This window comes from Leiobunum rupestre, chromosome 6 (genome assembly GCF_980474605.1).
Source record: "Leiobunum rupestre chromosome 6, qqLeiRupe1.1.hap1, whole genome shotgun sequence".
Classification (NCBI taxonomy): Eukaryota; Metazoa; Arthropoda; class Arachnida; order Opiliones; family Sclerosomatidae; genus Leiobunum; species Leiobunum rupestre.
The window spans coordinates 31,769,141-31,785,294 of NC_143389.1; the positions used below are offsets into that span (position 1 = coordinate 31,769,141).

The 16,154-nt window shown below is 35.4% G+C and overlaps 1 protein-coding gene across 1 annotated transcript in view; it reads left to right on the top strand.

Moving 5' to 3' along the window:
- dysf (neuronal PAS domain protein dysfusion) overlaps positions 1-16,154 on the top strand; it is a 103,137-nt gene that overhangs the window by 53,230 nt on the left and 33,753 nt on the right. Inside the window, exon 3 of the mRNA XM_090179339.1 lies at positions 5,240-5,298. Within this exon, the coding sequence (XP_090035465.1) occupies positions 5,240-5,298 (59 nt within the window). The remainder of the gene's footprint in view (positions 1-5,239; positions 5,299-16,154) is intronic.

The following is a 16,154-nucleotide window of genomic DNA, read 5'->3' on the forward strand; positions in this document are numbered from 1 at the left end:
GCTAATTTTTCCAACATTGCAATAACTTTTTTACTGAAATATAAGTCCTTTTAAATTTTATTAATTTCTGATAAAAGTAAAATATAACATCAAAATTTTGGCCTTAAAAAGTCAAGGAAAATCTTGTAAAGGGGGGAGGGAAAACATGGAATAATCAGGGAATTTGAATCTGAAAATTTGGTGGCAACAATGTGTTAGCTACGCGCGGTGTGACGTAGAATTGACGTCATACCCGAAAAGATAAGCGCCTCTAACGAGAAAAAAATACGCGAATAAAAATCAAATTATCAGTCATCGTATTATCAACATGTTACATAAGTGTGACAGTAATTTTAAATATTTTTATGAAATTATATCATGTACAAAACAATACGATACAGTTTAATGGAATGACGGAGAAACTCGAAACTTTTAAACATATTATTACGTGCTGACTCCTTTTCTATGACGACGAAGCAATCTGCTCGTATCGCGCCTACAGTAGGCTACTAACTTGGTATCAATTCTACTGCGGATGTTTGGTCATTCTAAAAATTACTTCAATTAAATTTGAACACACGGAATTTTGGGCAACTGACACATGTTAAATTTACATATAAACAAAAGTAAATGAACCGAAGTTATCAGACTGCTATACTCCCCATGTTGGAGGCGTTTTCCTTATGAAGTTACATTTTTACCCAGTGTTCGTACAGAACCTGGATAAGTCAGGAATCTGTAAAATGGAGGGAAAACGACAGGGATAAGTCATTGATTTAAAAAATTTCGTAGAAAGTCGGTGATAAGTCAGGGATTTTAGTTAGTCAACCAAACCACATATTAACAAATAATTGTCCAAAAATATTACCAAAAGGTCAGGAATATTGGCAAAAATTGGTCAGGGATAACCTGGAAAAGTCAGGGATTTTAGATCAGAAATTTTCATACGAACCCTGTTACCTCGAATTTAAAGTTTTGCGCGCTTCTAGGCAAAAAAAAATCGTTTTTGTTTTTATGAAACCATTTTTAATACATATAAATAGCTATAACCACAATTCCCATGTGCAATTTATCGCGTCAAAAAAACGGGGATGGAAATTGACTTTTATTTGACTCGATTTTCTCATCAATTTCATAAGGAAAACGCCCTCCGATTCCGATCGCTATTTCGATAACTTCGGTTCATTTACTTCTGATATAAACTTATGATATTAACGACAACGTCAGAAGTATCTACGATGTAAAGAAATATTATCCGATATTATACTGAAAGTTGTAAAAACTAGAAATGAGGATTCAAATCTCAATCCTTTTCGAACGAGCTAAACTATTGGCGATTTGGGCTTCATTTTCTACTCCTCCTCAAAAGCACAAGAAACAATTTATGGAAATTGAGTTTTATTAAAAGTCTACTTTGAAGCTGCCTTAGGTATTAGCCTACTAGCCTAGCTGCTCTTTTGGTGAGGCAGGCGAATAGTTTAATTAGAGCCTAACCCCGGCAAACTATTCTCGAGGGCAGAAAACGAGCAAAAATTACGCGAAAGGGCTACACTAGGTACCTAGTTGGAAATCCGAGAACAGGCGAAAAGGTATCGGTGTGGTGCAAAAGCGTCCATGAGAGCGCGCAACATCGAAGATCCATTATTCCGTCTTTAGATAACCGAAATCGGTGTCGACATTCTTAAAGGGAGACCCGCTATAAAAGCCGAGATATAAAGGTGTAGGGTAGAGGGCGCTCTGTGAGTTGACATTTTTAAACGTATATGATGGGAGACAAGCTCTTTAACGCCACCTTATCGTCCATGATGTAGTTATCGCCGGCCGACCACCGTGCTCGCTTTTTAGTCCGCTCCGTCCTTGTTGACGCCGCAGCTATGCTCTGAAATTTCGTTCTCTAAAATGGCAGGATATTATTTAAAGAACTTTATCGCTTCGCTTCCTCGCTGTCTATTCTAGTAGTATGAAGTCCTCTATCTAGTAGGGTTGAAGTTTAAACTTAAAAGATTAATTTAAGAATTAAAATTAAGATTAAATAAATTAAATTAAAATTTGAAAATATATTAAATTTAAATTTGAAAATAAATTAACTAAATGAAAATTAGACAATTAATAAACTAAATTAAAATAAGACAATTAATTAGCTAAATTAAAATTAGAAAATAAATTGACTAAATTAAAATTGGAAATTACATAAATTTAATTAAAACTTAGAGTTAATTTTAATTCAATTAAAACTGAGAGTTAATTTTAATTAAATTAAAACTGAGAATTAATATCAATTAAATTAAAACTGAGAATTAATATTAATTAAATTAAAACTGAATTAATATTAATTAAGTTAAAACTGAGAATTAATATTAATTAAATTAAAACTGAGAATTAATAATGATTAAATTAAAACATAATTAAAAATAATTAAATCAAAATCAAGGACCAAATTAAATTAATATTGTGCTTTTCTCGACAAATATAGATGCAAGCGCCGAGCTATATTTTGCCTTATGGCAACTTGTTTTGCCCCTGCCCGCGCCAAGACCCGATAGGTAACCCCCAAAAAATAATCCAAATAAAACTCTAAAACCAAGATTGGCTTTCTTTTTATGTCCCGCTCTACACAAAATCGCATACCAGATCCGCCTAGCCCGAGAAAAATAAAATGCTTTTAACATTTTTTTTAAAGACGGTCTTTTTTATATATCGACCACAAAGACTCCATCGCGATGAAAAGATAAAAAAGGTTATCACCGGACACTTTGTCGGAAGGACCTATTTATGGGCCTATTAACTTCAACCACAATGCCCGGTTACTCAAATATACAGTGCTCTGTAACGTATGACGTCGTTAAAATGTTTTCTCTGGGATGGCATTTTTTCGTTCTCTCGGGAATTTGATTTGATTTTCATATTGGGATGAGGAGCATTTTTATAGCTCGTACTATATTTGGACGAGAAGCCTTGCAATTTTTTGGGGACGTGATAACCTAACTTTAGATTTATCCAAAAAGGTCGGATTATAAGTAGTTATTGTGCAGGTTTCTTTGCTCTATATAAATGCTGGTGTAATACTGTAAGATACTTGTTGGAAAACTGAAATAAAACATTTAGGTATAGTTTGTGTATATAAGCATCTATAAAATATTTTGATTTGTACAACATAAATGATTTATTATAAATCTTTTTGAAATTAAATCATAAGCTTTTTCGTAGTTTGACTAAGATTAAAGTGTAGTATCGTTTTGTCTCCACAAAATGGATGATTTCTTATAAAATACTTTTTTTGAAATTGGATAATAAGCTTCTTTATCGTTTGGCTAAGACGAAAGTGTAGTATCATTTCAACTCCACTAAATAGATAATTTCTTACAAAATATATATTTTTAAATTGGATAATAAGCTTCTTCGTCGTTTGGCTAAGATTAAAGTGTAGTATCATTTTGTCTCCACAAAAAAGGATAATTTCTTATTTTTTTTGGAATTGGATAATGAGCTTCTTTATAGTTTGGCTAAGATTGAAGTGTATTATCATTTTGTCTCCACAAATAGAGAATTTCTTACAAAATATTTTATTTGAAATCGGATGATAAGCTTCTTCGTCGTTTGGCTAAGATCAAAGTATAGCATCATTTCATATCCACAAAATGGATGATTTCTTACAAAATATATATTTTTTAAAATTTAATAGTAAATGTCTTCTTCGTTTCCCTAAGATCAAAGTGTAGTACGTAGTGTAGTATACATGCATCGTAGATTCAACTAAATCCTAGTTAAAAGAAGGGTCTTCGTCGCGCGAAATATTCCACGATGTAAATCTTTCCGCGTTTTTGACGGTCCGCCGCCGATTATGGCGACAATACGCCAACTGGAGGTCGTGCGTAAGTCTAGGAATTCCGCGCTGAGGTTGGCTTTTATATTTATCCTCTTTTTCTGTCTCTAATTGCGAATGCTGATTCGGTGGTTGGAATTAACGTTTACTCGCGAAAAGAGATAGTTCTTCTTTACGCTTTGTCACCTCGTCTCTCCGTTGTCTCCGCGTTGTCTTCTTCGTGTTCAAAGACTACGGAAGAACGTGACTCGACGCCTCAGTTTAATTTAATGTAAATTGCGACGAGAATTTTATTACGTACCGTAAACAGGAATCTAAATGGCACTTGGCAGAATGCGAGTTAGAAAAGTGATAGTCGGGAGTTTTCGGTAAACAACGCGTGTGGTAATAATGTCGGCTGTTTGCCAAAAAAATCCTTTTCCGAATACGCGGTCGTATACGTTGATTTACAAGTGGCTTGCTGGGAAACAAACATTTCAAGCGAAGCCATTAGAGGTTCGATTTTCATACTTTAATTTATAATAGATGGCGACAATTTAAACGTTTTTCCGGGAAGGGAATAATTACTTAGTTAAATATTTTTACCCGCAATAAAAATTAATTAAAAACTCTAATTGAATGCAGGAATGCAATTACGAATTTTATTAATATTACTTTAATATTGTTAATATTAATTAGCTAGTTTTTACATATAATATCGCAAAAATTATGAATATATTTAACTGATATTTTTACGTAAATTCCCAAAAGCTTGCGTGTTATAAACTTTGACCTCAAACATCTCGGACCACAGATGAAATTTTAAAATTCGGGTTTTGACAGGGCACAGGTCTTGGTTAGGCCGATAGCTATCCCCAAAATACATTTTAAATCGGTGATAACTATAACTAACCAAAAAACGGAAATTCGCCATTTGAGTCCGTAATAAGGAATCTTTGCTCCTATTATTATTAGTAATTGTTATTATTAATATTACTTAAATAATCTATTGTTGTTCATCAGTCGCACTGACACGGAAATTACAAAATTATTCTGTAGAAATGTAATCGAAAGCCTATAGAAATAATGGCGCCAAAAATTTATACAAATTTTGGTAAATTTTTTATAGTTATTGAAAAAAAATCAAATTTTCTTAGAAATATTTATAAAGCGCTCTATAGGCTATAGAAAATTTTGAAGGTTCTGTAGAATGTTTAGTTTCCTAATTGAAACGCTACTGAGGGTCTTTCAGACTCTTCAACTTACAGATGTCAATCCCATTGTAGGACTATATACATCCATTAAGATTAGGTGGATTAAGCTGTTTAGGCTTACTGGCTCTCAAAAAAAAAGAAAACTGAAACACTTATGTAAAATAATTATGATATTACCAACTGCGTGCTGTATATGATAGTTGTTTAGTCATTGTAATCTTATTTTATATTTTCTCTTTCACAGTTTTCCGAAAACACCAAGTGCCTCCCGAGCTTCCAATGCCACACTTTGGATTTTCAAAGGTAAAAATTATAAACATATTCTTCTGTAACTAATATTAGAATTGTAGAAACCCAACTAATCGAACAAGCAACAAAAGAGCACTTTTAACTCGTCATACAATCACACAGACTACTAGCTAACTAATTAAAAAGACTTTGGAGCTATAATGTGATTTTCGACTATCGAAATATAATTGTATATATGGAACTATACCAAATGCTACAGTGGGACTTGCGACTATCAAAATATATGTAGCTGTAGACTATATTAAACTAAAGGACTTTTGACTAATAAAACATACCTGTAGGCTATATTACACCAAATGACTATAAAATAAAAGTAACTGTAAATTTTGGTCCAACGAACTAAACCATTAATAAGATTAAATTTTTATCGCAACGAGAACCGGAGAATGGACAAAATAAAATCGTACCTCGAAGGCGTACAAATGGATTTATAATTCGTCACACGAATTTTTTCTAAAACAAATGCCTACTAAGGTCATATAATCTGAAAATAACGGCCTTAATACCCCGCGATAATACCCTTAAATCTCCGGTTTAAGTAAGAAAATTAAACGTATAATTGATCTAAGTCGAATACGTTATTTTCTCTCTTTATTTCTTTATATTTATAAACATATTTCGATTGCCTCGATAGATATCTACCGCAATTATTTAAATTATAGACTGCAATGGTTTTCTCTGATTATTTTTATCCGTAGCTGAGGTTCCCCCATCCGAAAGCTCTCTCGAAACGCCAGACAAATTTTCATCTCGCGAGATTCGCGAAGTACTCCGAGAAAACCCCTTTTTGCTCCGCGAGCCCGTGCCGAGGGTGTTCGGCCAATTTTCGTTTTTCAAGCTTCATCGATCATTTTTTAGCTCTCTCCTCTCGGAGTTGAAAAATATTCTCTCTTTTTTTTCGCAGATCCTGTTTCCCCCACGACTTGTATCAAAGTTAGTAAAACGTTATTGCGATCGTACAGACGGCGCCTAAAACCTATTTTAGAGCCATTTCTCCAATTTCTCCTTTTACATCTTGTAAGCATCGTCACGCGCTGCATATATAGAAATAATCTTGTCCGCCGATGCTATACCTGAGAGCGAAACTCAGGCAAATCTAATACCCTTATGTGAGATAAAAATTAGTTTATTTCTGATGTTAAGATTAATTATTATAATCATACATCTAATTTAGTAAAATAATAAATACCGCTTGTAATAAAACGTCAGTGCACTATGATTTTCTTTCTGTAATTAATTATAACTATTTTAATCAGATATTATATGTAAATTAGTAAAATATTCAGGGTTGACTGATTTAAATTATGATTAAAATCAAGATTTAAATCAACTTATTTTTTGAAAAAATCATTGGTTTAAATCATACAATGTATTTTAATGTAGGAATAAAAAATTACAATTTGAATAGTTTCTTAAAAAATTAAAATACAATCTGAGCAAACTAAAATATTAAATAGTAATTAAATTCAATTAAGATTTCATTTAATTGAAGATTAGCTAATTCATAAAAGTAAAATATCTGTTAATTATATAGGAAAATAGCCATTAATTGTATAAAAATCAATAAAATAAAAAAACCGATTTAAATAAAAATAATCGATTGATTTAATTTTTATTAAAAAAATCAAAAAGTGCCAAGCCTGAAAATATTATCCTTGTAATAGATAGTCAGTTCATGAACTAGTGAACTTACTAAACTGATTGATTAGAACAAATTGCAAGGTCAGACGGCTTGATTGCAGTGAGACGTTTTGAAGTATGATGCTTAATACAATTCAGGGTTGCCACACGTCAGGCAATTTAAAAATAGGCCTAAGAAGTCAGGAAAAGGTCAGGGAATTTTAAGAATTTGCAAAAATTCAGGTAACAGTCAGGGAATTAAATTTTATCTTAACACTTTTTGAATGTAATTTTTCTCTAGATCCATAACAAATTCTATGATTATCATTTATTTCCTTGAAAGTTTGGCTATTTATTTTAACATTGCTATAACCTTTTTACTGAAATATAAGTCAATTTAAATTTATTAACTTCTGATAAATGTAAAATATGAAATAAAAATTTTGGCCTTACAAAGTCAGGGAAAATCTCTTAAAATGGTTAGGAAAAACAGGGAATAGTCAGTTAATTTGAATCTAAAAATTTTGTGGCTGTTAACTTATAGTAATAAATGAAGTTTATGTAAGCGCGTTTTAATATTTAAACTTCGGTAAAATGTTTCACAGCATATTTATTGTTAATACTAACAATAATAATCTGTTAATGGAATTATACTAATGAAAGGTTTTAAAAGGCATTCATAATGAAATATTGGGTAAAATGTAAATCTAGAATGGCACTTTCGAATTTTTTATTATTATGTAAATCAGATTTTATTATTATTATTATTGATTTCAGTGATTTTTAAACAATTAATGATTTCCATATAGTTTAATTGATAGATACTTTACTTCTAGCGGTTATATAATACAAAATAAAATTTAATCTCAAATAAAATTGTGTTAAATAATTTAGTGGTTATCCATAGAGCCAGCGACCAACGCGGGAAACGCTTTGTATTTGATAATAGTAAACTGAAACTGCTTATTTTTGAACAATGCTTGGTTTTATTCAAATCCTCTATTTTAAAAATATGTAAATCAATTTTGTTAAAAAAATTAAATTGATTTAAACGAATCACCTATTTCGAAATCCTTTAAAAAAGCCAGGTATCTCGACTTGATTGACTTCAGCTTCCAGGTAGCGGTCTTGTCTCTCTCCGCTAAGCGCAATTTCGCTATCCCCGAGCGCCATCTAGATGTAGATGATGGAAACCCGGGCGACGCGGTAAAATCGTTCTCACTTTTACCTCGTTTTTGCTAACAGTGGCCCGGGAATTTTCCGCTGTCTGTGTTGGCTGGTGTTGGTGGCCGGCGCTCCTTGCTTGTTTTATTTCTTCGCATTCGTGGCATTAATATGTTTTCTGCGCCGATGAAGAATCTCATCTTCCCACGGTCGACGGAGATTCTTCTTTCACTGTCTTTATTTTTGGGGAAACATAAACGCAACCAAGAAAATCCCCCCCCCCCTCTGTACGGTACTGTACAAGGAGAAAGATACATTTATGGGGATTTTAGGTAACGACCAGAACGTATTTAGGGTACTGAGACCCAAGGTTGGAAAAAAAAACTTTTTTGTTTTTAATAAATACATAAAAAAACCGTTTTTATTAGTTTAACCCAGGTTTTTTTGGTTTAAATCAGGTTTTTTTAAACACTGCCTTATTTTACTTTTAATCTATTTTTCGCTTTTGTTTAACCGATAACCGTGCATACATATTACCAATCAACTAAAATTAATATGAATATTATTACAAGTCTCACGTGAACAGATTTAAACCATGGTTTAAACCAGCCAACTCTGCTATGAACGTACGAGTCAACCCGTTTATAGAACCAAGAAGTACTACCATAAGTCTATAATATATGAAGAAAATCTCCCCCTAGCGAGGCGCTGTCAAAGGCTACGTGTGACGCGTTAGTAAGCAGACGCAAAACTGAATAGCTCTCAGTAAATTTTTACATGTGAAGAATAGGAAGTGTCACACTTATATAACAATATTGTACACGTATGGTACTAAGTTGGTTAGACTGTCACTGCAAAGGGTGTCATAAAGCAGGTATTTATTTATACTTAGGGTGATAGAGTACAGATCCCGTACACTCTTGAGAAAAATTATTTTAGAAATCTTGAAATCAAATTGAAAATACTGTAATCTGCGCGAAAATCGATCCAAAAATCTCAAAAACAGCCTAACAAATCAAAAATCAACACGAAAATCGTGCTCTGGAATCTCAAAATCAGTTTCTGATTTCTGAAATAACTTTGAGATTCAAAAACCGTATTTACTTTTTTTAATAATAATAATAATTATTATTATTAAAATATGCAAATGCAACAATGGGGGGAGGGAAAACGTCACCAAAGTGGGCATCAATAACATCGGAAGGAGTTTACCCTTCCAACATGAGCTAGACTACGAGCAACGATAAAAATCGTCACATATAAAATGGTTTATATATATATATATATATATAGACTTATGGCGTTAACCATTGTCCCTTCACGAGCTTACAAACCGGGCCGCTTTGTGTTCAGTAGAAATAATAAAATCAATTGAAAAAGTTAATTAGCATTAAAACCCGTACACTACGAATATTTAAATAACAATGTGGTTAAATGCAAATAATTATTCAAACCGCCTTTAGTCGCGGCTTTCACCTAGTTATAACAATTTATATTGAAATTAACAATTGGTCGTTCTCCTATTTGAAAAAATATAAAGGAGGGGAGAATAATTATCAAAAATTAAGCTTTTGAGTAATGCCCTGGGAGACTGAAAAGGGGTGCCGCTGTAGGGCGCGTTTCGGAATTTAAAGATAGACCACCTTTGTCTGGAGAGAGTCTTCTGACCCCGGCAAAGAAGGTTGCGTGGCCGTAACATCTTTTACCTTTCTTCCCCCCGTTTAACCGCCCCCCTCTCTGCCGCCATCCCTGAGTTTTCTCTTCGCCGACACCGCCCCCACTAAGGTCGCGCCTAAGGTCAGCCGGGTCGCGGGTCAAGTTGCGGTTTACCGATAATGGGCTCTATCTCTCTCCGTTGCGCAACGAGCAGAACCCAACCGTGGGAGTGGATCGTTTTCTTCTCCGGAGAAAGCCACAGCTATTATTCCGCGCCCCCCACCCCCTACCAAGAATATGTGCGGGCGAACTGAGAATACCCGGCTGATCCCTGTTCGCCTCCTGATTCCCGGAAGAGAAACCACGCCCCTCCGCCTTTGCCGGCGTAATCTTTCTCCCGGTAAGGGGGGATGACACTGCGGTACTATCCAAGGCAATCTCTCCGGGTAGGCGGATAATATCTTCCTGGCATCGTGAAAGCGAAGTCTACATTTGCGGACGCATATTCTCTGTTAATATGAATGCATTCTTGCCCATACTTATATAGTATCTTCCATTAACCTGATAGCCGCGTATCAGACCAAACTTCACCCCGCACCTCGCCTTTCACCGCACTGTCTACTAACCTACCCATCGTCGCCTCTTTTTGTATTAATATACGTGGCGCTTATAAAATGTAAAAGTAATTCCTCCGTATGTTTAAACTTATAAGGAATTGTAATTTATATTACGCGAACAGAGTTTACGACCCTACGCGGGTCATTTGGTCGTCTCCGGGAGGGTCAATCAGACACTCGTCCTTGGACCTTTTCGTGATTCAAAGGGCCCATATTAGGCGCCAAGGAATCGTTACTTTTCTCTCGCGGCTTATATTAGACGCCCTCAAAATCCCAATTAAACTTTTTATTATTATTATACTCGGAGGAGGCCACTTCGGAAATATCCGTATTTGGAAATCGTCTCGCATCAGGATCATGATGTGCGGGGAATCGCTGTTAGCTCTAAGACGTTTTCCCTATGAATAATTGTTTGTAGCGGCAATAGGTCAATGCTGGGTTGGACGCGATATTGAATTTAAGTGACCCTAGAGATCCTGAAATAGAACTCGCTTGAAATTAACCGATTTCGGCATTAAACTTTATATCAGAGCAGTTGATATTCACCGATCTATAAGCTATCGGAAAATTCAGATCAGTTGAAATTAACCGATCTAAACGACACTAAATTTCAGATCAGTTGAAATTAACCGATCTAAACGACAGTAAAATTCCTATCAGTATTTCATAATATCAGATGAGTTGATATTCACCGATTTAAACGACACTGAAATTCAGATTAGTGGAAATTCATCGGGCTAAGCTATCCGAAAATACAGAACAGTTGAAATTAACCGATCTAAAAACACTAAAATTCAGATAAGTTGAAATTCAGCGATCTAAATGACACTAAAATTCAGATCAGTATTTCTTAATATCAGATCAGTTGATATTCACCGATTTAAACCATCCGAAATACATTGCAGATTATATACACTGTTAATGTAAGCCACCCTAAAATTCAGAAGAGTTTATATTAATCGATGAAAGCAATCCTAAATACAGCGAAGATTATATTTACTAATGTAAGCGTTCCTAAAATACAGCGCAGTTATTATTCAACGAGCTAAGAATTTTTAAATATTGGAGCAGCTATTATTCACCGATCTAAGCGATCCGAATATGCAGTGCAGTTTATATTCACTGATGTCCGATGTAAGCTATTCTAAAATACAGAGCAGTTTAAATGCTTCAATCTAAGCCATTCGAAAATCAATAAAATCCTTAAAATCCGATTTGAATATGAAAGATCGATTCATTTGATTTTTATGAGAAAAATTAAAAAGTCTCAACTGGGTGATCCAGGAATCAAAAGCAGTTGAAAATCGTCGATTGTAAACCTATAATAATTATTCAAGCAAATAATTAATTGAGCGTATAATCGATGGGTGGTAACATAGAGAACGAGTGGGGGGGAGACACGCGTACTTCCCTCCCCCACTTTCAATTTCCCGAAATAATATTCACCCCTTTCATTTAAAAATTCCAATTGCTAACACCCATACCCACCCACCACGCTCCGGGCTTCGTTCTAAAACCCAACGCACTCCCTTATCGAAAAAATTGAATTTATTTTTTAGTTTAACTTTATACTTTATCGCGGATTATGTAGCCCGAAGGCGAGAACTATTTGCCTTATCAGTATATATACACACATTTTCTTTTAAATTTATTGAAAGCCAACAGAAATATTTGGCGCGTTGGGTAAAAGGTGAAATATTTTCTATTTTTTTGTACGGTTTTCCCCCCCTGAGTGTATACGCTTTAAGTCTTGTCCACGCATCGCTGATCGAAAAACTCGTTGACCCTTCATACACGCGGTTGTGACCTTTTTTGATGCTGGGGCTCTTGCATGCTGATTCCAAACCAGAGATCGTTTTACCGATAACTGCCCGACACGTTCAACTTTTACACGCTGTCTATATCCGACCCGTTCCTAACCGATGTGGAATTCCGTATTAATCGTTCTTACGCTCGATTTCACACCTAATCGGTTTTAGTCTATAATAGTTATTGATTTTTTGTAGAATTAAATATAGGTATAATCTGATTTTAGAAATCGAAAATTGATTTTGAGATTTTGAAGTACGATTTTCGTGCTGATTTCCGTTTTTTTACGCTGATTTAGAAAATTTTTGACTTAATCACTACCTTGATTATTAGGACACCATCATGATTAAATCATGCGTAAATTTGATTTGCACCAAATACATAAAAATTAAAATCGAATAAATCACGATTAAATCTAATTTAAACTAAATGCATAAATATTAAAAATTATTGAATCTGCACGAGTAAATTTGATTTACACCAAATGCATAAAAATTAAAAATGATTTAATATTTTAATTGCAAATTTAGGATATATTTCTTCTAATGTTTTTTGATTGAAGCATGGTTGCCTCGCAGGCTCCCGCTGGTTTTCTGCATGCGAGTTGAAATTCGTGCTTATACTAGTGATGTTAATTTTCCGGAAAAATTAAATGCGGAAAAGTTTCCGCAAATCGGAAAAGTAAAAAATTGAAACATGGCATGTATTACTTTTTAAAGGTTTTTTAAGTCAGGTTTTCATTGTAAAAATATTTTGCGTAATTGTCGTATGTTAAATTTGAAAATTTTGTTTATGGTTTTTAACAAAATAATTATGGTACATCTGGCAACGCTGTGTTTTAATAATGGCAAAATCGTTTTCTTAGCGTGGCTCTATGTGAACTGAATAGCAGAGTTACCACGCGTCAGGGAAAAGCCAGAGAATTTAAAATTGGCCAAAAAAGTCAGGAAAAGAACAGGGCATTTTTCGAATTTTTAAAAAGACAGGTAAAATTCAGGGAATTCAATTTTATCTTATCACTTTTTGAATGTAATTTTACTGTAGATCTATTACACATTCTGTGATTATTATTTAGTTCCTTGAAAGTGTTGCTATTGTTTTAACGTTGCAATAACCTTTGCACTGAAATATAAGTTAATTTTACGTCTGATAAGAGGAAAATAAAAAATTATAAATGGTCTAATTTTGGCCTTAAAAAGTCAGGGAAAATCTCTTATAATGGTCAGGGAATTGTCAGGGATTAGTCAGGGAACTTAAATCTGAAAAAAAATGGTGGCAACCCTGAATAGGTTATTTGGTAAAAATCGTAATTTTTTTTAAAGTAAAAAAATGGGTCAGAATTGTTACATGCGGGTATAAATTTGTAATAGTGACGAAACCGCCACTGAAATTTGGCAATCACGCCAAGCGAAGCCGGTATTTGAACAGTTCCCCGTTAAAAGACAAGCCTCCCAGGAGCCATCCTCCGTTCAAAACGGTTCAATAAAAGTCGTTCGGCAGGCGTCAGACAAAAATTAAATAATAAAAAGACGTTTTGCGGCCGCAATTCTATGGCGCGCCGCTTTTCTTCGGCGGAGAAATTTTATTTCTTTGACGCGGAGAGATTCTTTATTCCTCGCGACGGAATTGTCGTGGAAGAAGCCCTCGTCGCCCATTAGATCAAGCAGCCGACCGTGACTGCGGCTCGGCCAAGCTCTTTTCCAAGCTTCTGCAGAGACACCTCCGTTTCCTGGTAACCTACTGCGATTTGGGTGCGTTGGATGGGAGACGCCTTCGGTTCGGGGACCCACGCCGTGTGAGAGCGCGGAACTAGTTGCGCCGCCGCCAATAAGCACCCGCATCTCGCCGATCCATTTTTCACACTTTATTGAATCTCAATCACCGTCGATGCCCGGCTACCTGTTTAAGGCATTAAAAGTCGCTAGATGACTTGGGTATTAGCCTAGCTGATTATTATTATTCTTCGAATCGATGCTTGGTTGCCCTTTACAGATAGCTTCCAAGTTCAAAGGATTTTATCGCGTGGGTGTATGGTATTCCGTACTCTTTCAACCGATTATCCGAGCCTACGTCGACCCTATTTTTCCCGCCGACGGTTGTGGCTAAACAAATTCAGTTCTCTAACAACAGTTTATCTGAGCCTATACGTCGACCCTTTTTTCCCGGCGACGGTTGCGGCTAAACAAATTCAGTTCTCTAACAACAGTTTATCTGAGCCTAGACGTCAACCCTTTTCTCCCGGCGACGGTTGTGGCTAAACAAATTCAGTTCTCTAACAACAGTTTATCTGAGCCTATACGTCGACCCTTTTTTCCCGGCGACGGTTGCGGCTAAACAAATTCAGTTCTCTAACAAACAGTTTATCTGAGCCTATACGTCGACCCTTTTTTCCCGGCGACGGTTGCGGCTAAACAAATTCAGTTCTCTAACAACAGTTTATCTGAGCCTACGTCGACCATTTTCTTGGCGGTGGTGGTTGCGGCTAGACCAATTCAATGCTCTAGCAACAGATTATCTGAACCTACGTCGACCATTTTCTTGGCGGTGGTGGTTGCGTCATAATGTTCCGCTATCTAGTATACCATAATCATTTCTAAGTACCTTATGAACTCCTAATTTTATTCGTTTATTTTTCAAAATACGTTCGGAAAGAAAAATAATTTGGGGTGAGTGACGTCTCAAATGAAAACCATTACAACGGTAAAATATAAATACGTAAATATCTTTATGCTGCTTTTGTAAACGGGATTTGGGATTTTTGGGAAATATTTAGGATTTGTCATAAGGTGGTTTCTTTACGCCTGTTCTCGGACTAAAAGTGTGCTCTTTTTACCCTAAATCGTTTTATTCGCCTGTTCCCGGGGATGAGAATTACTCCGCCCCATAAACTATTCGCTTGTTCAGGAGTATTAGGGCTACTCTTTTTACTCTTTTACTCCTTCTGAAAAGGAGGCGTAAAGAGCGTAAATCGGATTTTGTGGTGTGCTAGTCAGAATTTATTTGCTGAAAAGGCCACAGGCAGCCATTTTAGAAAAAACGTTTTTATTCCGACTCAAACTATTCGCCTCCACAGAATCGGAGTAAAATGACGTCATAGCCTTACTCTTCTTATCCTACTCCGAAATCCCGGAACAAGCGAAAAGAAACCACTTATACTTACTTACTGTTATGTGGATTTTTATCTAAATTTTTTACGGGATTTTGCCAAATATCCGATGCGGTTTTTCTTGAAAATCGTTCCAATTGAAAACTGCCTCGAAAACCAGGGAAGGTGCGTATTTAATTTTTACGTCCTAGATTGGTAACTTTCCCCTGTAAGAATGATATAATGCGCTTCTGATATTACCGTTAGTTTATAACTGTCAAATACCCGAGCATATTCGTGCCTGTAACATGGCGATCTTGTTACCCTAAATCGTATTTAATCGTATTGAAACTCGGTGGCGTCATATCTGAGCGTCGTATTATTACGAGCCAAGCTTTTACCCGTAACTGGCCCGCGAAAGATCAAATTGATGGCAGCGCCGACTAGTGATATCTCGGAGAAGCATCTTTTTCTCATATTGCGCGGGAATCAGACGCGTTGGGGTGAAAGCCAAGATTCCTATATTCTTTTTGGGTGGCAGCGCGGAGGTCAGTTTCTCACGGAACTCTGCGCCTTCGTATAACGCCCGAGGTATACACTTCTGACCCCGCCGCTCAAAGGTCAACAGTAATCCCCCCTACTTCACCATCTTAATACCGCCGTTCACTCTCTCTTTAGCCAAAAATTACAAAACCTTCCTTAAGGTGGATACGCATTGATTACAACCGTTAAATATCTTAAAACTAGGATTTAGTTGAATCTACGGTACAACTATTCGGCCGACCTAGTAAGTATGGTACAGGTCGATCCAATTTTTAATGGTAAATGCGCGTAATTATGTTTCACAAGCCGAACGACGAAGAAAACTTTTCAAATTTCAAAAATATTTTATATGAATA